Below are 23,111 nucleotides of genomic sequence, written 5' to 3'. Positions count from 1 at the left end.
ATCACTCACAAATACGGAAAGGGGCTCTTATAAGCAGTCTTTGGCGCTGGGCCATCCTTTTTAGCTGGCCTTTTGTCCCGACTGTCGATCTCGGAGCAGCTGCTGAAACGAGAAAAGTGGCCTTACAAACAGATTGCGACAGAGGCGTGGGAGAGTCTACCCCGACAAGTTGGGTAATTGCCTGATGTGCCGCATTTGCGGCCACGGTTGGACGCTGGGTGTGATGGAGGGCGATGGAGGTCGCTGGGGGGCTTTCGTCTGATGTTAATGAGACCTGCAATGGTCCAGTCGGGGCACTGGAATATGTTGCATTGAGATTAGCGTTCTCTACTCAGTAATTATGCTACTGCTGATCCGGCTCACAGGCCTCTTGGTGACTCTTTTGTTCCATGATAGCGTTCACAAGGAACGTGACGAGTCGCACCACTGAACCTTGCTTGAAGCCCCCCCAACAGGTTAACCGGCATTTGCGAGACAGCGTCTTCAGATGCAGATCTTCTGGTTGGACACGCAACGATCGGCAGGGCGACTCATACCTACACGCATTGCGTCAAATAGCAGGTGTATGACCATAATCTTAAGCTGTGCATAGCTATCGATGACGTTCACAGTGGTGCATACCAGACCGAAGCGCGGAAAACATCAGATGTACAGTGGCAAGCGGGTTGCAAAAAAAAAATGAGACGTACCAGATCCCTCCCCCATAACCATTCCTACTACCCAGCTATTCAGCTATACATTTCTACAACGACTCCAGAGCTTCAGTCTAGGCGAAACGCCTTTCTTTAAAATAGTGTACATTATACTGATCTATAAACTCAATAGTCACTATAATTCTAGATCTTGTAGGTGTCTCGTAGTAGTGTTGTGCAGTTATTCTAGGTAGAGGGGCTGGGGTGAAGCATTCAGTACGTCTCATTTTTTTTGCAACCCGCTTGAGTGGGTGAGCGCTAGAGTCTCTCCATAGGTAGGTAATTTCCAGGACACCTCCGTAACCAGCATTGGCCATAAGACTTCTTTGTAGTACCTAGGTAGGTAACATGATATTTCATCGAAAGAACAAGAACATACATCGCAAGACTAAGCTAATTGAAAAAGAAGACGAACATCTACATACCAACAAGAATCATACCTCTGTAAACACTTGCAACCCTTTCGGCCCTGACTACACTCCTCCTCGTTGTTTCCCTTGGATCACATCTGCACAACTTCCGTCAACGGTGCTCGCTACAAATTGCGAGCCAAAATACTCCCGTCATAGCTAACCTTGTGATCAAATCGCGCCCTTCAAAAGTCTGGGAAACATGATTTGCCCATCCAGCAGTGAGTTTCCTGCGTCTCCAACGGCACCCGTCAGAAGAGCGACAACGAGGTCGTTCATACCTGCAGCCTTGGCTCTCTCAGTCCATTCAGCAAGAGGCAGAACGCCGAATCCATCCACCAGTCCTTGGGCCTGCGTTGCAGTAACGCTTGGGTCGCCTTCTGACTCGGCCGCCATCAAGGCCTGCAGCGGAATGATGTACTCTCCGGAATGGTAGGAGTACCTGATCTGCTCGGGTGCCAAGCCAGCACCACCTTCAGCCACGACGCACCGCACGACCGACCTGGCCGCCGTGTCGACGTCCACGAAGTCTAGGAATGACTCGGAGGTTTCAGTGCTCGCACCTCGCTGGGGATTGCTGCTGCTACCACCTATGATCGGCAACGCCTGTAAGGCGATGCTGTATTTCAGCACGTTAGTCATGAGATCAGTTTCGGATGCACCCTCGCCCATGACGCTGCTCGGTCGGTGAATCCACAGGGGGAGAGGTCTTTTATCCTCTGCTAGGAGCAATGACTGCGTACGCTCGAGGAACCGTTCTCCCGCCCATTTGGTTGCCACATAGCCGTCGGATCCATCTTGTGGAGGAGTTGAACCGGCAACTGAAACCTCGCCGACGCCTCCCAGCTGGCCCCTACTCTGTGCCGGGACGAGATGGGCTACACCGGCAGTAGAGACAAAGTGCAGTGGTGTACGGCGTGGGAGCACGAGTGATGTGATAGTCTTGGTGCTTTCCACGTTGACGGGTCGTAGTGAGGCGTACGACTTGAGGAACGAAACGTCGGCCGCATTGTGAATGACGGCATCAGCGCGACCGAAGATGGCCGACGCGTTGAAAGGAGAGAGACCCAGATTGGGCCGACTCAGGTCACCATCGTACACATGGACCCTGGGGTCATGGAAGATAGCAGGCAGGTCCCGAGTGCTAGCGTCTCGGACAGCAATGCAGTCTACTCGTTGGACGGATGGTTGGGTAAGAAGCTGGCCCAAAATTGAACGACCGAGGAAACCAGTGGCGCCGGTCAGTACTATATTACGTGGGGGGCATCCATGATCAAGGGCTGACTCGTCGGCTTCATTCACTGGCACTGGAGCCGGCTTCGTCTGTTCCTGCCAGTCAACGAGCGTTGATGACTGTGACATTGCAGCAACTGTCGCAGCACCGTCAATCTGAGCGGCCATTCCACCCAATGTCGAGGTATCAAAAAGCTTGATGAGTGGTATGGTGATATTGAACTTGTCCTTGATAGCGGTCTGGAGACGGGCCAGAAGAAGAGAGTCACCTCCAGCGCCAAAGAAGTCGGATTGAGAGACAATTGGCTTGGATCTGAGAACCTCTGCCGGTAGAAGACTCTGCCATAGGAGATACATCTGTCTCTCAGGTTCAGAGAGATGGTGCAGGTGGAGTGCTGTGGAGAGAACATCGCTCTCTTCAGTTGCTGCTGGGGCAGAAGGTAGGGAGAGTTGTTGAATGGCAGATCTGTCAATCTTGGAGCTGATGGTCAACGGCATCTCCCTCAGCGGAACGATAAGAGACGGTTTCATGTGAGCGCTGAGTGGCAGCTCAGCGACCAAATTCCTGCAGAAGGCTTCGGGATCCTGGGGCACGCGGTCCGTGGCGAAGGAGACATGAGCCACGAGGAACTGGGATTCAGTGAGGCCGTCTTCGCCTCCACGAAGAGAAACGACAGCATCAGCAATGGAACCCTTGGCCGCAGCGATCAGGTTCGCTTCGACATCCTGGAGGTCGAAGCGCATCCCGCGTAGCTTGATCTGCGTCTGCCCTGTCATTCGCGATGCCCAGAGCAGAGAGCCGTCGCTGCGCAGTGCCCCACGGTCGCCCGTGAGGTACATTGTTGTCCACCCTTTGGCGATGTCGCGTTCTGTTGCGAATGTGTTGACGACAAACGACTGCAGTGTCAACTTCGGTTGTCCTAGATAGCCCTGGGCAACGCTGGCGCCCCCAATAGCAATCTGGCCGATAACGCCTACAGGAAGCGGCCTGAGGCTCTCGTCAAGTACAAACGTTGAGAAGTTGGGCAACGTCTTTCCAATGGGGATTGCGCTTTCTTGTGCCAAATCACTCATGTAATCCAGCTCAATACCATGGGACACGAATGTCACCTCACAAGGGCCATAAGCGTTGATAACGCTCAGATCCGGTTTCGATAGGCTCCGAAAGGCGGCTTGCACAGCGGTAGTGAGCGTCTCACCACAGCTGACAGCTTTCTGCCATTGACTTTGGAGAAGAGCGGACCGATCACCGCTGTGCAGCCAGCTCGAATACTCGGATGGCGTTGTGCAAGTGAATGTAATGTTCTCGGCCGCGATGACTCGTGTCAGGGCCAGAGGATCGCCACGGAGGTGCCGGGGAACGATGTACAGCGACGCGCCACTGGTTACGGCCAGGAGAAGCTGGAACATGGACAGGTCAAACGTGTGAGCCGTCTGCTGGAGAATAGTCCACTCCGGCTTGATGCCGTATTCCCGGACCGTTGCCTCTACTTGATTGAGTAGATTTGATTGCTTCAAGACGACGCCTTTAGGTGCACCAGTCGATCCGCTGGTGTAGAGAATGAACGCCGGACGATCTGCGTCAGCGGAAGTTGAACCACGCAGCTGATGATCAAGCCTGGAAGCACAATCCTCTATGTTGATTGCCTTGGTGGCCAAGTCGATGCCAACTTCTCCGAGCGAGTCAATGACCCCTTTAGTCTCGGTATGGAATAGAATAGCCAGGGGTTTGCTGTCATTGATGATCAGGGCAAGGCGCTGCAACGGTAGACGAACGTCCAGGGGCACGTAAACGGCGTCCAGCTGGAGTATAGCAAGGACTGATACAGCCCAATCTGCCCTGGGTTGTTGCAGGACCGTAACAACGGAGCCGCTCGTCACTCCGGCATCAGAAAGAGCCTGCGCGACATCTTTCACCTTGGAGCCGAGCTGATCGTATGTGAGAGACTGTCCGTGACCATCCCGGACGGCCACGTTGTTCACGTGGATCGCCATGATGTCTTGGATACGTAGGGGAATTGAGCTCCATTCAGCCTCAACAGCAGGCCCTAAAGTGATCGTTGTGCGTTAGTTTCCCATATGTGCTTGTGTTGTCTCGGTCCGAAGGCCCTTGATAGACATACCTCTTCCCAGTTCAATGGACTTCTTGACTTCCTTCTCGCTGTATAGTGGTACTTCCGTCAACCCAACGCCAGGTTGTTTAGTAAACTCATCTAGAAGATCCATGAAGGTTCTGGAAAGAACCCCGGCATCTTCTGATGAATAGAGAAGCTTGGGAACAGTGAACTGCACATGCGCGTCTCCCCCAGTGGTATCAATGATGTCAAGGACAACGTCATATGCTGTATCGCCGCGAACATATTCTTCGCTAACCACTTTACAGCCAAAGACGCGAGAACTGTCGCCTAGGGGCTGCCGATAGTCGATAAAAACCTGGAAAAGAGGGGAAGCATCGGAAGATCGGGGCGGCTGAAGCTCCTCCAGCAGAACATCAAAGGGGACCCTGGAATGCGCAAGGGCCTTGCGAACCTTGGATTGAGCTTCCTTGATAGCGGCAGCGAAGGACTGAGTGGAGATAGAAGATTGGAAGCGCAGCGGCAGGAGGTTCAAGTACATGCCAATGGCCTCCTGTGCCCCGCGCTCTGTGCGATTCGCATCAGCCATGCCAATGACCAAGTCATCGCCACCGCCAGCTCCCACCAGGCGGGAAAGAAGAGCCCGGAAAGTGGCAAGGTACACATGGAAGGGGGAGACTCGGTGCGTCTTGACCACGTCCTTGATCTGTGCAGCAACCCGGCCGGAGACACGGACGTCAACCTTGTGAGCATCGTAATGTACAAGCGCTCGGCGGGTCTTAGTGAGACTGAAAGGCAGAACTGGGAGAACAGGGGGCAGAGTATCGAATTCAGCCTTCCAAAATGCAAGCTCAGTCTTCATATCACCAGAGGCGATAAGGCTGCGCTGCCGAGTCGAAAAGTCGGGAAACTGGAGCGACGGTGTGAGACGAGCCCCGTGGTAGGCTTTGTGGAGATCAGAAAGGAGGACACCAAGGCTGATACCATCCATGTTGATGTGATGGTACCCAATTGTCAGGTAATGTGTACGTTGTCCGTTGGTGGAGTCGGAAAGGACCGAGATCTGCATTGTGTCTCCGGTCTCAAGGGAGTAAACATGGGTGACCATCCTCTGGTACTCTTCTTGGGCCTCTACAGGCCCCGAGATGGTGCGGTGTTGTAGCTCAAGTTTTGACTTGGCCATGACTTTTTGCACAGGACGGCCCTGTTCATCGAGAGTGAACTTTGTTCGCAAAGATTCGTGGTGTTGTCCAACTTTCAGGACAGCTCGGGCCAGGTCTTGCACACGCAAGTCCCCTTGAATAGCCATCGTTGTGGCAATGTTGAAAGCCGTCTTGGTTTCGAGATATTGTTGAAGAAACCAGAATCTGGATTGACCAAAAGACATTGGCTCCGTCCGGGCCACAGTTGCTGCAACGGCGACGTTTCTGGTCTTATCAAGCTGGTGAATCGAGTCGGCGTTGATAATGGGCCCTAGCTCAAGCCCAGGGGTGGAAAGCGGCGTAAGCTCCCGATTGATACCGGATTCGTTTGATTCTGCAGAAGATGTCAAATCTCCTCGGCTTCCACCGTCACTGCTGCTATCCTCAGAGTAGGACACAAGGACTGGTGGAGGTCCTCCGGTCGGCACCTCGAGCTTCTCGGTGTCGATCCCAGGCTGGCCGTTCGCCAGTGGTGGCGCTGTAGCTTCTGCCTTCATCTCCTCGACATTTGCCAAGTTGAAGGGAGATGTGGCATCCACGTTCGGCATTAGGTCGCTTGACATGTTATCCAGGGCAAATTCCAGCATGTCACCGACAGAAGCGCCGCCAAGAATCTTGAGTACCGGAAGATCAACCTGCAGCTCTCGCAAGAACCATGAACGAATGTCTACCGCCACCAGGGAGTCAACTCCAAGCTCGTCTGCGGCAAGATGAAGCTCCAAGGCGCTATCAGACTGTAGCATTCCCTGAAGACGAGTCACGAAAGCGTCTCTGATGACTGCGAAGGCAGCCTCTTTTGTCTTTACAAGAAGGAGGCTGGCCTTAACAGGCATAGTGGTGCTCGAACCATCCTCCTCTTTCTTGTTGTTAATTCTCTTGATTACGGCATGGCCCACCATGGGGTTCGCCATCCACCGAATTGGTCGCTCTTCGCCTGGTTGTGCGATTCGCACGCCGCAGACAACTTCGGGGGATGGGGCGGCCCAGCTGTTGTCATCGGACCGGGGCCTACCTGCTAGGATGCCCTCGCAGAAAAGCTGGTGAACCTCGCGTTCCGACAGCGGCGTATAACCTCTTTCTTTGATGCGTAGAATCTCCTTCTGTGTCAGTTCGCGAGCCATGTAACCAATGCCAATGACGGAACCAATGGCGATGACTGACGCCGGCTGGCCCCTCCTGCGACGGCGGGCGGCCAAACCGTTCATGAAAAGATTGGCTGCAGTATAGTTGCTCTGGCCATGGTTGCCGAGGACGCTAGCCATGGAACTGAAGAAAATGGCGAAATCAAGCTGTTCATCAGCCAGGAGATCGTCTAGGTGTCGGCTGCCGTCCACCTTGGGACGCAGGACGCGATTCAGAACCTCGGCCGTCATGTCCCTGATTGGTGTGTCCTGAAGGACCATGGCTCCGTTGGCAAAGCCAGCGAGCGGGGGCATGGTTTCGCGAATGACCGAAACTAGCTTTGCAACGGAGCTCTTATCCGTCACATCGTTGGCGATAAACTGAACTCCAGTGCCGCCAAGGGCTTTCACCTTTCGGAGCCATCCCTCATCGACAACCGGTTGTCGACTCGTCAGCACCACGTACTTGGCTCCGTGCCTAACCATCCAGGTGCAAATGGACTTGCCCATTTGTCCAGACAACCCAACAAGCAGATAGGTGCGGTCTGGACGGAAGCTGAATCTCTTGTCAACATTCTCAGCCTTGACTGATACCATTGTCTGTGGACCCGAGGCGGCCCATGTCAGAGCAGTGTCCAGGGACAATGGCGCTGAAAGTGTGGGAAGCTCCGACAAGCTGACGATATTGACAGGTATATCACCAGTCGTTGGTTTGAATGAAAGTTCCGAAATGATGGAAGAAATTCGGGACAGTTTCGAGAAATGGCCAGCCTTGTAGGTTCGCTGCTCGATGGCATCCGTCTCGACAAGGTCGGCCGATGTAAGGGTAAAACCGTTCTTCCCAACAACAGCAGAAATCATGTTGCCGATGCTGTTGCTATTTGGTGAGCTATCAGAGACTCCACTCAAATCTACGAGAAGATGTGCGTCTGTGGGAAGAACATAGCTTAAGGTAAGCTCGGAAGTTCGAGGGTGGATTTCCACAATGTCAGAGGCATCCTCAGTGACGACACCCCCAGTCCGAGTTTGGATGACTGTGATGCCTTCAGCCTCGGCCTGAGCGGAAAGAGCTTTAGCAACAAATGGCGGTATGTTGTGCGCAATGAGTTTGGTCGCGGAAGTTGACTCGGCGAAATCGACAATCCTGCTGGCAATTATCGCACCTGCGAATCTCGCAAGGAGTTGTGGCGTCGGTTCCGTGTCGTCCATGGGGAAGACCCAGCTTTTGGGGAGTTCCAGGGACGAGTGTAGAGATTTAGAGAGTGTAAGAGCAGTCTTTCCCGCTCCCTTGATCATACCGACACTGGCATAAAAGGCCACGGATTCTGACAACTTGAGAGGTAGAAGCAAGGAGTGGAGGACTTCGATGGCAACACGATCGTCGCCGTCAACGAGTAGATGTTGCCCCACAGCATGCTGCTCCTCTCGAAGCTCGTAGTTCCCGCCGGAGAGGCGATCTACGACCACCCTAGTGCTTTGAGGGTCGACCTCAGTAAGCACTGTTCTTCTCGTTGAGTTATACCGATCGTTTCTTTCCTTAGACGCACGGAGTCGAGGAATCAAGATTCGGTCGCCCTCTTCAATCACGATTTCGGGCTCTATGCTCCAGAGCAATTGGTACCCATCGTCAACTGGGCTCCACTGCTCCAAGATCTGGAGCCGCAAGAGTTCTTGTGCGACCAGTTCAGCTCTCATCTTGGCGTTGTCTGTGAAGTCGAGGAACTGCAGTCGGAGCTGCGGCATCTCCTCAAGGGCGGTGCGCGCCCAGCCAATGGTCATGTTCATATACGGATCGCCGCCAGCGCGCGCGTCTCGCGTGACCCAGACAACGTTGCGAGACCGTTCAATCAGTCGCTTCATTGCCTCTAACCTGTCCTCGGTGACTCCCTTGAAAACAGGCGAGTCAAGGTCAGTGAGTGAGAGGACGGTGGACATCGGAGCCATGTCAATCTGAAGTAGGTCCTCAGGCGTGGAGACATGTCGAACGGCTTTGAACCACTGAGAAACCAAAGGTCCTACCTCACCAGCTAGCAACGAAGACTGCAGCTTGGTACCACCAAGGATGATGAGCTCTGCGGCCGGCGTCGCGGGGCAAGGAGCCGAAAGGGGCCTGCGGAGCGAGGTGACGCGGTCGTCGAGCGCCTGAGCGACGAGAACATTGAAAGGCCAGGGCTCGGGGTCTAGGTCGGGCGTAACAGCATCGACGGTGGAAAAACCAGTCTTCTGAAGGACCGTGTTCCAGTGACTGGCGCTGACACAGGGACTAAACTCGCGGCCATCATGGGCATCTCCTAGCCACCAGCCCGGCAACCCAGACATGGCGAATGTGGTTCGGATTGGACGTACATTGGTCAGCTCAAGCATGACAACGTAACCACCGGGCTTCAGGAGACGCCGCACGTTGCGCATTGTTTCGTACAGGTCGCGTGTTGCATGCAGGACCAAGGAGGCCACGACCACATCGTACGAGTGCTCCACGAAGCCCTGCTCCACGACGTCCTTTTCAGCGTCTAGCACTCTAAAGTCCATCCGATCGTCGAACCTGGAAAATACCTCGCGAGCCTTCGGGAAGAATCCGCCCGAGATATCGGTAAAGGTATAGGACGAGAAAGAATTACCAAGGTGAGGAATGATAATCTTGGTAGCGCCGCCGGTACCAGCTCCCACCTCGATAATGTTCATGTGTGGGAAGCGATGGGTGATCTGTGAGACAGCCTCGGCCAGGAAGTGTGAGTTCTCGTCAAAACCGAGACACTGGGCATAAAAATCGTGTAAAACGTTGTCCTCCATCATGTGCTCGAGAATAGACGTCTCGCCCCGCACGGCCGCTGCCAGGTTTCGGCCTACAGCGCCGACCAATTTCATCTCGACCTTGTGCCTGAATCTGTACATAAGGGCAGCAATGTCCTCATCTGTGTCGTCGTACCAATGAGGGTTCGTGTGCGGATCTTGACCAGAACGCAGTTCTCCCAGTGTCTTGCGAGCAAAGTTGACCAGACGCTTGTGGTGCCACGCCGACTTTTCAATGTCCTCTGGCGTCAGCTCGGCCAGCAGATTCTTCAAATAGTGATAGCAAATTCTTTCCGCGACCTCGGCAAGTTCGTAGTCTGCATCTGTCGCTCGGCGGCCCTTGACCATGAGGTTACCGTCCGGTTGAGCTACGCCCAGTTCATACGCCCAGAAAAGCTGCGCGTCTTGCTCTGGCGTTGGTGGCGTCAGAGGCACAACTTCGATGCCGTGCATTTGAATCATGGCGGTTTCACCATCCTTCGCAAACAAGTGTGCGTCTCCGCTTACCGTGCCATTCGAATCAACAATGGAGTCTACTGGGAGCTGACCGGCCCCAAGAGTTTCCCTCTCTAGAAGCGGGAGATCGATGGAGACGCGGCGTATTTTTGTCGGCACGTGCAGTGCATACAGCTTTCCGTCTCCAGGGAAGCAAAACGCGAGCAACACGGCCTGAATGGTACAGTCGATCATGGCAGGATGGACAGTGGGAGACCGGAGGGGATCTTGGCGAGCAGGGTTTGCGATGACACCCGTGCCGGCGTCAAGGGTACGCTTGAGCTCTGACAGTCCCTGAAAGAGCCCTGAATACTCGTAGCCAACTTCAGCGAGATTGGCATAGAACTGTTTCGCGTCCACGTTTACGCCGTTGACGAGCTGCTCCGAGCGGGGGGGAAGAAGTGGCAACGACGTGCTTCCCTCAACAATATCGCTGATCAGTGCCCCATCCTCGAGATTGAGATGCACGCGACATGAGCAGCGAAGTGGTAGAGAAGAGACATCTGAGTTGGCCAGACCGGCGTAGAAGCGAATCGTGCCGTTGATTGATCTAGCATTTTCGTCGTACTCCTCATCAAGGGTCAAGGTGAGCAGGGTCTCAACACCCAGGCTGCGATCATCGAAGATGATGCCCTTTCCAATGACAAAGTCAAGAATGTCCATACCCTTAATGGCAAGAGTCTCACCCCGACGGGCCACCAGGATACGGCACGCATCGATAGCCATTGAGAGGTAACCTGCTGCTGGAAAAATGATTTGTCCTTGTACCATATGACCTCCGAGCCAGGGAATCTCCTTGGGTGAGAGGAGGTTCTTCCAACGGAGGAGTGTCGGGTCGGTTCCATCGGGACAGCAGACACCCAGAAGATCGTGGTAAGGCGTCTTGCGAGTTCTGGTGGCTTTGACCAACCGGGACTCTCTCCAGTAGACGCGGTCATGGTCAAATGCGTAAGGAGGGAGGTTCTTGATAACGTTGGGCTGCTGTTCCCCTGACATTGTAGCATCAAACGACTCGAGCTGAAGTAAATCGCTGTTGGGAGAGAGATGGCTCCAGAGATATCCAAGTGCGTCGGCGAACGATTCCACATCATCGACGCCGCGCGAGAGAACGCCAGTGTACGGGATACGGTTACCCTGGACTTCCTGGATGGTCTGTAGAGCTGGACCTTGAAGAGCCGGATGAGGCCCGACCTCAAAAGCCAGGTCAAAGGGGCCCTTGGTGTCGATAGCCTTTTTGAGAGCTTGCGCAAACAGAACCGGCTTGACCATATTATCTCGCCAGTATTCGCCATCAAGACCTTCGGATTGAAATTTCATTTCCTCTTGATCCTCCCGGACACTTGAGAACCAAGAGCAAACCAGACCTTCGCCTTTCCGGTCGTCGAGAACCCGAACATGGCAGCTACGCATCGATTCCACGTACGGCCCGGCCGGCGGGAGCATATGATGCGAGTGGTATGCGGTGTCCACGCGAAGGAGTCGCACAAACCTGCCCTCGTCTTGTAGGATAGACTCCGCTTCTTTCACAGCGTCCGAGTCTCCAGACAAGGTAACGCTGGAGGACGAGTTGCAGGCGGCGACGCAGATGCGACCTTGCATCTCCTCGAATGCGCAGAACTCCTGAGCATCCTCAACAGACGTTCCGACAGCTAGCATGGCACCCTTCTGACCTTTGGTTCCTTTTGCGAGGCTTGAATGAAGACCACGGTAGTAGGCGATACGAATAGCATCTTCTGCGCAGATCAAGCCGGCGGCGTACGCAGCACCGATCTCGCCCGAAGAGTGGCCAACAACGGCCTCGAAGCCGATGCCCGATGCTTTAAGCATCTCAACTAGAATAACCTGGACAGCCGTGCACAGAGGCTGCGAGAGTGCTGCCTGGGCGATACGAGACTTGTCCGCTCCAACGAGAAGCTCCTCCCTCAATGACCACGTAGGTGCATCCGGAAGGAGACTCAGGCTAACCTCCAGACAGTCGACAATCTTGGAGACAAAGTTGGAGCCAATAATGAGAGATCGTCCCATAGCCGCCCACTGTGCTCCTTGACCTGTAAAGATGCCAAGGATCTTGGGCTTCAGCGAAGGCAGCAGGTTGATGGGCTCGTAGGTGGATCCGAGCCTTTTGTCAATCTTGGCCCTAAGCTGTGCAACGCTGCACGCAGAGAAGAACCAGCGGTGCTGGAACTTGCTGCGGCGGGTGGCGAGGGTCCAGGCGAGATCCGTCAGACTGACTTCGGAGTTGTTTTCGAGCCAAACGGAGAGGCGACGCGCCTGTTCGAACAGAGCCTTCTCTGACGCAGCGGAGAGACAGATTGGGAGGAAAGACGGAGCTGACCGAAGTGACCGCTGAGGTTGATCCCAGATACCAGGAACATACTGCTCAACGATTGCGTGTGCATTGGTCCCGCCGAACCCGAAGCTGTTGACACTTGCTCGTCGAGGAATACCTTCTGGAAGCTCTGGCCAAGACCGAGCTGCCGTAGCTATCTCAAGATGCTTGTAGAAGGGCTCCACGGCCGGACTGAGCCTGTTGAAAAGCATGTTTGGAGGAATAATCTACGAAATGAGAATATGTGATGAGTTCACGTCCTATCTTCTCCTGGTTGTGTTTTGTGGCTTGAGTCAACTCACAGAGTGTTGGATTGCAAGCGAGGCTTTCATGAGTGCGGCAATACCGGCGGTTCCCTCAGTGTGTCCAATGACAGTCTTGATAGACCCTACGTAGAGAATGTCGTTGGAATCGACGCTAGTGTTGTCAGCTCCGAAAAATGCCTTCTGGATAGCCGAAGCTTCGATGGGGTCTCCAGCAGGTGTGCCTTTGGTGAGTTGGTGTCAGCCATCTTTCCAAGTTGCCAAAGTTGATGGGTCAAAAATGGAGACGCGTCTTACCGGTGCCATGAGCTTCAAAGTATTGGCATCGCTCGAACGGATCGGTGAGATCGAGACCGGCTTTGGAATAGGTACGTCTAATGAGAGCCTCCTGTGCCGTGCTGCTTGGCATAGTAATACCTGTGGTACGACTACAACATTTGTTGCTCTCGTTAGTTCCAGTCTGGATCCGACAAGGCATTGTACACGCAGCTCAATAGACAGTGGGGAGTTCCACTTACCCGTCTTGGTTGACGCCAGTGTCTCGAATGATGGATTCAATATGGTCGCCATCACGAATGGCATCGCTCAGCTTCTTCAGCACTACTGCAGCAACACCGTCGCCCCGCGCGTAGCCGTCGGCATCAGCGTCCCACATGCGCGATCGACTGCCTGGCGAAAGCATATGAAGCTTGCTCTCCGTGATATATCCCACTAATTATCGAAGATTGTGGTTAATACAGAGTATCTTATTTCCTAAGCAGGAAGCTTTGGCGCAAATAGTCAACTTACTAGGACTTAAAAGCAGGTTTGCGCCAGCAGCGATTGCCACCCGAGAGGTGCCATTGCGAAGAGTTTCAACGGCTTGGTGAACAGCGATGAGGCTGGACGAGCAGGCTGTGTCGATGGTCATGCAGGGGCCGTGCCAGTCGAAGAAGTACGAAATGCGATTCGACATGATGCTGCGGCCGGTGGCTGTAGCAGTGTAAGTCGGCAGCTGGTCGACATCGCCTGCCACAATGTTGCTGTACTCTTCACACATCAGTCCAACGTAAACCGCCGTGTCGGACCCTTGCATTTTTTCCATGGCAAAACCAGCAGCCTCGATGGACTCATAGACCGTCTCCATGAGAATACGCTGCTGAGGATCAATGCTGTGGGCCTCGACTGGCTTGATCTTGAAGAACTGGGCGTCGAACACCCGATGATCCTCTGTCAACATGTACGATTCCTTGACATTGGAGCTACCATGGTACTCTCCATCTTCGTTATAAAATCCCTCGGGATCGAAGCGTACCGGCGGAATTTTGGCCAGAACATCTCGAGGCTCGCGCAGAAGAGTCCAGAGCTTCGATGGTGACGAGGATTCTCCGGGAAAGCGACAGGCACTTCCAACAATCGCAATGGGCTCGCTCGTGTAGTTTTCCATCTTGAAACAGATAGAATACTATCAGAACTTGAAGTCAAATAAAGATGCCGCAACTTGGTTGAACAAGACGAGTTCGAGTTGAAAGAAACAGCGTGCAAGATCGGAAACCACTAACAGAACAGACTATCATTGATATATTGCCTATCGCTTAACGCGCCCATCCCTTTTCGAAATCGCCACAAGAATAACCTTAGGTTGCGATTCCCAAGTACCAGCCTACACTGACTACCTACCTGGCCCACCCCTCAGGATGCCGAAAGGTGTGAAGGCATCTAGCTACGGGATCCGGGCAAGGCTTACCCGACACAGCCCTTGCGCAACGCCTACTAGGGTGCGCAGAGTGATCGCAGCCTTCTTTTCGCCTAGCCCGAGCTGACAATCTTCAATCTCTCCGTAGCCCGGAATAGTCCATCGATCCAGCCTCGGTAGCGACTCGAGTTTCGGATGAAAGGCGTGCCTGAACCGAACCTGGGCAGAGAGTCAAATTACAATTAACAGAATCAGTGACAACTTGCATGATATCAGTGCATCATTGGCCAATAATCAGATAATATCATTGCAGGAAGGCGGTTTTCCAGGCACAGCTTACTATCGGGGGCCAAATGACTTCAGCCCCAAGCTTCGGCCCGGATCTCCCAATGGGGCAATTCCACAGTGCAACCGAACGGATTCGGTGTTATTTTCTCGAACAGATTGACCACTTAGTCAAAGCCGAATGCGAAGAGGTCGTTTCGCAACAAACTTGAACAGAACATTCTTGGTGATCAGAAGGTTCTACGCTTCCGATGCGGAAGGGAATCTTCTCTTAGATCAAACTCTTAACATGACGACCAAAGAAAGAAACTCAAGCAAATGGAAATCTAAACCTCAGGCATTTGAAACACCAACTCACTCTATTCTCAATTTCTTGACGATTCGATTATAGACCTACTCAGCCTACTTTATCAACATGCTGTTTCACCGGACTCTGGCCAGCATCTGGTGCTTCGTCAGTGCAGTTTCCTCATGGCAACATACCTTTACTGCTGGAGGCTTTTCGGATTGCGATCAACCATGCTTCACAACAGACGTTTCTGCCTACCAGACCGTTAAGGGCCCGGTCTGGATGTCAACCTCTCCACGAGACCACATGACCCGATCTCTTTTGTCCGCCGTCAATGGATCAGCATGGGAACAGTGGTATTTTGACGTCGTATCCTCGAAAGCCGACGAGTCACTTATGATGTGTGTGTCCCGCGATGCGTCCTACACTATGATGGGCCAGGGCGTCCTACGGATTGAGTTCTTCGTCATGCTCGCTAACGGCACCATACTCGGCGGACCTGAATTTGTGGACCAATCTCGCGTCGAAGATTGTTGCGGCCACGTCCGCGGCGTATGGGAAGGTCCTGACCGATCGTACGCCTTCACAATCTCCCGCGACCTAAGTCACATCGAAGGCAACTTTGAACGCCCAGGTATCCGCGGCCAATTTGTCCTCGACGCCATTACTCCCGGTCGTTACGCTGATGGCTCCACGTGGCCGTCTACCACGGCGAATCATGAAGTTTCTCCCATGTTACGTATCGCTGAGCCGATGTCTGCAGGCCGAGCCAAGCTTGAGCTCATTTTGGACGGCGAAGAACCCAGAGTCATTGAGGGGCTTGGAGGTCATAACAGATTTTGGTCATCCAAAGATTGGTTCAGTCTGGTGAGCAAGTGGAATGTAGGTCGCGCTACTGTCGGCCCCTATCACATATCGATTTGGGAAGATGTCTCCAAACTCGACGGGAAGAAGTACCAGGGCAGCGTGCTGTTCAAAAACGGTGAGCCTTTGGTGCGAGCAAGTGGAGTCTTGCTGCCGAACACTTCCGAATCGACTCCTCAAGCGGATCATCTCTTTATGAACCGTCGTTATGGTGGCGATGTTCACAGCAACTGGGGCGACATGTCTACCGGCTGGACATTGGACTTCGTGTCTCCCAGTCGCGGCCAGCGATGGACGTTTGAATTAGAGCACAAGACACGCCCTTTTGAGGTGGGATTGGGTGAGAACAGAGGTTTGGCAGGCTATACTGAAGTCGTTTCCGGTGGCGAAGTAGGCGGCGAGCAGTTTGACTCAGGATATGGATGGACGGAGCTAGTCGACCTACCCAAAACCTTCTCACTCAAATTGATGATAGGCGTATGGTGGCAAATGGCAAGCTCGGGAGATCTCTTGTCATTCATGTGGAAGATGGTCAGCGCGCCATTTAGAAGTGGCTGATAGGGTTGCTCTCTCCTTTTTACATTCACTGTCGGTGTATCACCCAACTGCTGTACAGCTCTTAATACACGACTTTGAAACATCTTGAGCAGATTTCCCACTTTGAAGGTCGATGATATGCTGCTGTGTACGTATTTACAAGTCCACGTTAGCACCGACAACGACGTAGCCACCTGGATGCTCGAAATAAGGTGTCATTGCGGGGGCATGAGCAGATTGAAGAGGTCTTCTGCAGGCGAAATCCACAGTTAATTGTTGGGCGGAGGGTCAAAATACATGTGGATGCTGGCCATCCATAGCCGCTATGTATACGCCTTTGCAACCTCGATTGTTCATGATTCTACCCTTGAAAGATCTCAATCGGTGGTTCTGTAGGTGCTTTACGACACAGAGGAACTCTGGAGGCTGGGGGTTTCTCGGGAAGCGTGTATTTGGGGATCTTTCACATCTTGGCGAACACGAGCTGAATGCCGTTGCCCGCCCCCCCAAAGCTAGTTTGATGCACTATGATAAAACTCGCTCCAATCGGAAGCTAGCAAGTATGGCCATTGATTATCTCACGTCACTGTCCAATAATGCCTCCCAGATCACATCTTGCCTCCTTGCCCAAATGGTCAAGTGGCCTTCGTATTCGAAGACCTTCAAAGCGCTGCCAGTCAGCTTGTCCTGTGCCCTCCTAGCAAGAGGTACAGGACAGGCGTCATCGAAGCCGCCTTGCCACATTGTCAGATTCTTGCCCACAATGCTCTGCAAGTCGAAACCCCAAGCACGACCCATAAGCCCAGCTTCATAGGCCGCCCCACGGGAGTCCTGAGCAAAGGAGTGACGGGCAGACTCGATAAACCCGTCAGCAAACTCCTTGTTGTCAGCGAGGCACTTCCTATCGACAAAAGGTCTGCCCTCGGCCTCCTTTAGCAGCCGGGTTTTGAATAGTTCCGGATCTGTTCGTGCTGGCTTGCCCATGAGCCAGTCGAGGAGTGGTATAAGTAGAAACCAGAGGTATCCGACAATCCAAAGGGTGATCCGAGTGGAAAGCTTGATCCCTGTAGACCCAAGAGAGAGAGGGTAGATACCAGAAACAATGGCAGTACCTTGAAACCGAGGGAGGTCGTGTTTGCTGGTGGTAGATTGCTCATGGAGGCAGGCAAGCGCATATGGTGAACCACCCGCCACGGCAAGAATTCGACAGTCTCTGCCCACAAGCCCGAGTTGACGAGTAAGGGCAGATATATCTGCAGGCCAGTCGAGGAAGTGCCGTTCGGGCTGGTAGCTAGAGAACCCAATACCGGGGCGGTCGGGTGCAATGAGCCGGACAGAATGCCGAACAGCGGAGTCGTGCCAAAGAGCTGCCTCCTTATGCGAGCCTGGGAAGCCGTGAAAGAACAGAACTGGGGCGCCAGAGGGTTCGCCATACTCCGCATAAGAGAGTATTCTCCCATCGGAGAGGAGCAAGCCGGTCTCCTCGCCAACAGCTTCTTCGTGAGGGGCCATAGCTGCGATTGTGCTGACGACGAATAAATAATGTTAGAAACTGAGGTGGACAAACAGATGGCCTCCAAATTGAAACAATGCTGGCAGTGAGATATTCGACTTCGTTGGACGACGCGAAGCCCTTTACAAGAAACCAAGAAAGTCAACGAGCCACTGTTCGGACATGACACCAGTTTGAACGCATACCACCAAACCAGCCAAATCAGCTTCCATCTTCTGTTGGTCTGTACTATTCACTGTACATCACTCGAGCGCCTCGCGCTCCTGTCCGTCGCAGAGTGACTGCAACCCTATTCGGCGTTTCGGCTTCGGCGTCGGCGATTTGCACCACTCGTATACTCTGCGGAGAGAGATGGCTGCCGATGATCGGCTTGCGCTGGCCTGGGTCGATCTCAAAACTTCGCTTCGAGCCCGAGTGAGATCGGTGCACCTATTGGGTGGGTAGCATGCCCCCTATCAGCAATGCAGGGTCTGCCAGCCTACGCGGGACAGTAAGCGAACATTACTCGGTGTGGTTTTCGTGCTGGTAGAATTAGAATATCATCCCTATTCGGCTAGTTCGTTTGTCTGAAGGGGGGTCAGACTCTACCGGCTGTTCACATGCGGAACATAACTGGCCCGGATATCTCTTCAGCTGCGATTAACAGCCTGTTTGTTGGTGGGGTGGATCAACGGATTGCGCTGGCAGAGTGTGAAGAGTAACTGTGGCAGCTCCCAGTTGCAGAAATGCGTATGGTGTGGCGGACCCTGTCAGCCGCACCCAGTACATGCATCAGTTACCTTGGCTAGGTGCAGGTAAATGAGGCAACATCAGGAATCCTGAGTCCAGATCGTTCCTACAGCACGCCACAGCCAGGGCCAGATCCGCGCATTCCTTCAGCCCCTCTGTACCAGTCAAGCGATCTAGTGACTGAGGCCCTCGTGGGGGCTCCTGTATCCACAGGGCTAAATGCTCACCAGAATGCAGTGTAACATTGTAAGCCTGACGGTCTTCCTCCGCGCTGCCTCTTGGCGTAGGGCGAGGCGTAGGGCGAGAATCGGCCCGCGAATCCAGGGTCTTCCTATCAGCTATTGGTCGGTTATTATCGACTCGCTTCAACATTGTTACATTGCATTACCATGGTTCGTTTTGGGTTGAACGGCCAGTCATCTCAAGGCAGACACCGTTTGAAAGGCAGACAGCCCACCCTTTACGCATAGTTTATGAGATACCTTGATCAACTAGGGCATGAATTACGAGTATGGCCAAAATACACTGCTTAAAGGTAGCTTTCTTGACCAACAGCTGAAGTGCTAACGAGGACAGACGCATCCCATCCTAACCCTGAGGGGTAGCACAAGCTATTGGGCAGCGGCCGGGGCGGTTCATCGCTTGGCGGAATAACTCGTACCGATGAATCTTTAGTCACTTGGTTAACACTCAAGTTCTTATCGGCAAGTAACGACACAGTCTTCTCCGCGCGGCTTGCTCCGTCTACGCCACCCAGTTGCACCATAACAGATGGCCCTTGAGGCGGCCGCATTGCCGAATGGATCCTGCTAAGCACGCAACTCTACGGGATGGTTGTTGTGTTTTTCATCCTGAATTTTAGACAACACCAATGAGTTGTTCATTGCACCATGTAAAGCTAAAGATAAGTATCATATGGCTGAGCTGTCTCAATTCCTTCAAGGTTACGTGGGCGCTCGGTGTGCATGCATGTGCAGGCTGTGGCCGCCTTTGCCCCCAAGGATCTGCTCATTTCCGGGTTCGTTTCGATAAAACGCTCTCGAGTACGCGGATCCTATCCAACCAAGAAGCCTTCCCAAATAGACTTGTCAGTAAGCATTCAGCCAGGTGAGAGAGTCAATTTTTCAGTACACGCATGTAAAAGTCCCATTCGCACCTGGCAATTGGTTGATACATTTACGCCGGCCTGTCTCCTTGCCGTCGGAACCTGCCTTTAGCCACTCAGCTGTATTTACTGTCCGGGAACCGACAGAGCAGTGTGGGTGCGGGTCTCGGCGTGTCTTGAAGGTCGATTTTGGCTACCGGTTTGCTATATCCTCAGGGTCCAACGGGCCCGTGCTGGCTGTCTCACCACCATCTGTCAATTTTTCATTTTGCCCCTTGGGTGGTCTACAGTCAGTAAGCACCAATTATTTCATCATGTCCGATCCCAAAACTGCTAGTTCACCTGGATTTCTGGTACACGTCATGGGTCGACAAGCAAGGCATGCAGCATGCGATCGCTGTCGTGCCCACAAACTACGTTGTCAGTATGACAACGATAACGCTCGTGGCGGTAAGGCAGAGGACCAACCTGGTAGTCCGTCTCCCAGATGCCGCAGATGTAAACGAGCCAATATGGAATGCATACAGTCGACGAGCATCAGAGTGGTGCGTCCACCAAAATCGTCCATACGTGAGCTTTCAACCCCCAAAGAGAAGCCAAAAAGCCCGACCTCAGCAATGAAGTCGCAATCATCGCAACAAGCGCACGAGTTTATCGAGCAAAACAGCAGCACGAACACTGCCCTTACACTGGAGGGCTTCAGCGAGGCATTCGGGCACGCAGCAGGCTATACGTTCGATTTGCCTCGCGATGTGCAAGGTCATCATGCGGATAAGGAGACTTCCGACCCCAATGAAGTCGACTTTATGTTCAATGACTCTCTTCTCAGCTCAGGCCTGCAAGAATTCTCGGAAGATTTGCTCTTCATCGACATGGCCGAGGGTTGTACTGCACCAGAGCACGCGGCTCATGCACCTGTAGAAACCCGGGGTGGGCCGGGGTATCCATTTGACGCGTTAATGGCCAACCCACCAGCTGCTACTTTGGACTTTTCTTGCCGACAAAACGATCAATCAAATTCTTCCGTGAATTCACGAAGCGGACAATTGGAAGAGACACAACACAAGGTGCTTCAAGGTACATTAGCAACTTCCCTTGGCCACAGTGCTGGCGAAGGCCCCGGGGCCGGCGGAGGGCCTGAGGTGCAACGTGGCAGCGATTCCGATGGCAATACAGACTCCCTCATACAGCGGCTGTCTGTCCTCAGCGTCAGTCTACATGAACTCTCTGCGGAGACAGGGAAGCCAGCGCAGCCTGCGACCACCATTCGACAAAATGCCACACCACTCCTGGAAAGAATCGGCTTCCGCTGCGATGACTATCCCATCGATTCCATCCTCATGGCGACACAGACATTTGTCGAAATTCTAAGTGGTTTCATTCAAATGGAAAGCTGTCAATGTGCGGAGCTGGCTCTCAAAGTTCAAACACGCTCAGATGAGGGGCTGTCACAATTGGCACCTGATGTGGACTCATTCCCTACGTTCACTGGCGACGAAGATCATGTGAGAACTCAGAATCGGCACATTCAAGACCCTTCGACAAACATGGACACAGACATGTGTTTCGATGAGTACCATGGAAGCGACACAGAGTGCAGCAGCAGAGAGCAATCGAAGCTCGACATACATACTGCACTTATCATCATTTCGTGTTATACCCGTATCATGAGAATCTACAGTGATCTGGTCACTTATATCCGCCGACAAGTGCACGCCTCCGCTGGGCCTGGCGCTAGCATGAGTGATCGAATCGCAAACCTTCCTGTCTTGCAGCTGGGTACGATCCAGATCAGGAACGACACGGCTTTACAGGCCCTCCTCCTGGTGCGCATGGGTCTTCATATGATTGAGAGGATTGAACGCATACTGGAGACGCTCGTCGGGAAGTCGACATGTCCATGTAACAAGCCTATTGAGGCAGATGAAACCGACCAAGGGCTGAGACACCAACATAGTTCGCAACACAGACGCTCCGCATCATCTTCTATATTGAGCCAGACGTCTCGAACGATTGCCCTGGGAGGCAACGGCTTCGCAACCCCGTTGTCGCGCTCCTCGACATGTGGATCAGGTCATGGCGGTAGCTCGCGCAGGAGCGTGCTATCAGGGTCAGGTTCGACGTGCAGCCATACCGAGAAGAGGCCAAATCCTACAACTAGTTCTGCAATTAGACACATCATAGAGCTAGCTATAAAGCAGGAGGACTCCGAAAGCGAGGGAAACGGGAATAGAGGGATCGGGTCGCTGAAGGAGGATATACGGCTACTGGAGCAGCTCTTACAGTAACAAAAGGTCGACTTCGTACGTTGAGCAGCTGATGAATAAGAGTTTGGTGCATAGATTTTGACATGTTGACGGGCAAATCTTCCTTCACAGGCTAAGCTCGGAGAAGGGACCGCACTTGAATTCAAAAGTGAAATTTATTTAAGATCGAATGGAATGAGTCAATGCCAGAGTAGCGAACACCCAAGCCGGTCCATCAGCAACAACAAGCCTTGCCAGGCTCACCATGAGCCAGCCTCGAAGCGCTTTTTCCGTACTTTCAAAGGGAGCCCTGGCGTCTGAAAATCCCTGAAGTCCATCCCAAGCAAACTTAGAGAAGATCAGGTGTGCTGCCGTAAAAAAAGCACTCCAAAAGGAGTAATTGTTGGCGCCGTGTTCAGGCCCGTAGTAGAGCATAAGACTGACAATACCACCAGCAAGATAGAGGACGCCAAGCTCGGATACATTAGGTAGGTAGAATGCTTGATACCACAGCGGTAGAACCCTTCCACGAGATTGATAGGGCACCTTTTGGTGAAGGAAAGCTCTGAATGCAGTCTGCTGGTCATAGTTTGATTGAAGGCTGACATTCCAAGTACGTGTCAGGAGGACTAGTGGGCAACAGGATGTCGAGAACAGAAATTCTACTTACATCATGGAGCTTGTGATCACGGGGATAACCCTGAGTAATTCAGATGGAAGAGACATGTTTCGACAATGCGAACAAGATATGTGCGTGATCTGGAATAATCGAACTCAAAGGACTGTTTAGAGCGATCACTTGGATGCAAATGCATGCTTCACATTCTAGGTCAGGTTGGCTTCCATGTTTATTATGGCCAAGTCTACGCTGTCTGTTCACTGTGTAAAGTTCGGCTCTCTATCCACCAGCGCTTACTCCCCAATATGCCAAGGTATCGTGCGACAATCCTTGTTCAATCCCGATTGAAAGAGTTTCCAAATTGTAGCTTCATTGCTGATGAATGTCATTCCAGATCCCGAGAACATCACCCGACACGTCGGGCATCCAGTGGCATAACCCAAAGAGGCAATCCGGTCCGAGTGGATCACCCCACAACCCCGATCCGAACCGGTCGGGGGTCCAGACCGAATGTGCGGCTTCCAGAACTCGATAGGCAATGTACAAGACTGGTTCAAAATTCGGCCGGCTTTCCTCCTGTTGCTTTGTAGGCTCTGTATCATCGCCAGATATACCTTCTTCGATCACCTTGCCCCAGCT

General features: G+C 53.0%; 4 protein-coding genes across 4 annotated transcripts; 2 read left to right on the top strand and 2 right to left on the bottom strand.

Annotated features, from left to right (window-relative positions):
* Window positions 1-1,273: 1,273 nt before the first annotated feature.
* VDAG_07928 (lovastatin nonaketide synthase) lies at window positions 1,274-14,036 on the bottom strand (the record flags this gene model as incomplete). Its single annotated transcript, XM_009652694.1, has 9 exons — window positions 1,274-2,246; window positions 2,388-3,822; window positions 3,874-3,912; window positions 3,964-4,383; window positions 4,459-12,574; window positions 12,650-12,834; window positions 12,908-13,038; window positions 13,129-13,321; window positions 13,400-14,036. 9 exons carry the CDS (start codon window positions 14,034-14,036, stop codon window positions 1,274-1,276), a joined length of 12,129 nt encoding a protein of 4,042 aa, XP_009650989.1.
* Window positions 14,037-14,985: 949 nt separating this feature from the next.
* Window positions 14,986-16,281, top strand: VDAG_07927 (uncharacterized protein; the record flags this gene model as incomplete). The annotated part of the gene is made up of 1 exon (XM_009652693.1): window positions 14,986-16,281. The coding sequence occupies one exon, from the start codon at window positions 14,986-14,988 to the stop codon at window positions 16,279-16,281; it is 1,296 nt and encodes a 431-aa protein (XP_009650988.1).
* A 552-nt stretch (window positions 16,282-16,833) lies between these two features.
* VDAG_07926 (hydrolase) lies at window positions 16,834-17,772 on the bottom strand (the record flags this gene model as incomplete). Its single annotated transcript, XM_009652692.1, has 1 exon — window positions 16,834-17,772. One exon carries the CDS (start codon window positions 17,770-17,772, stop codon window positions 16,834-16,836), a length of 939 nt encoding a protein of 312 aa, XP_009650987.1.
* A 2,149-nt stretch (window positions 17,773-19,921) lies between these two features.
* On the top strand, window positions 19,922-21,895 carry VDAG_07925 (uncharacterized protein; the record flags this gene model as incomplete). The annotated part of the gene is made up of 1 exon (XM_009652691.1): window positions 19,922-21,895. The coding sequence occupies one exon, from the start codon at window positions 19,922-19,924 to the stop codon at window positions 21,893-21,895; it is 1,974 nt and encodes a 657-aa protein (XP_009650986.1).
* Window positions 21,896-23,111: the final 1,216 nt, after the last annotated feature.

Source organism: Verticillium dahliae, genomic scaffold, assembly GCF_000150675.1.
Source record: "Verticillium dahliae VdLs.17 supercont1.18 genomic scaffold, whole genome shotgun sequence".
Classification (NCBI taxonomy): domain Eukaryota; kingdom Fungi; phylum Ascomycota; class Sordariomycetes; order Glomerellales; family Plectosphaerellaceae; genus Verticillium; species Verticillium dahliae.
Note: the sequence above shows the minus strand (reverse complement) of the source record. Positions and strands in the feature narration are given on the sequence as shown.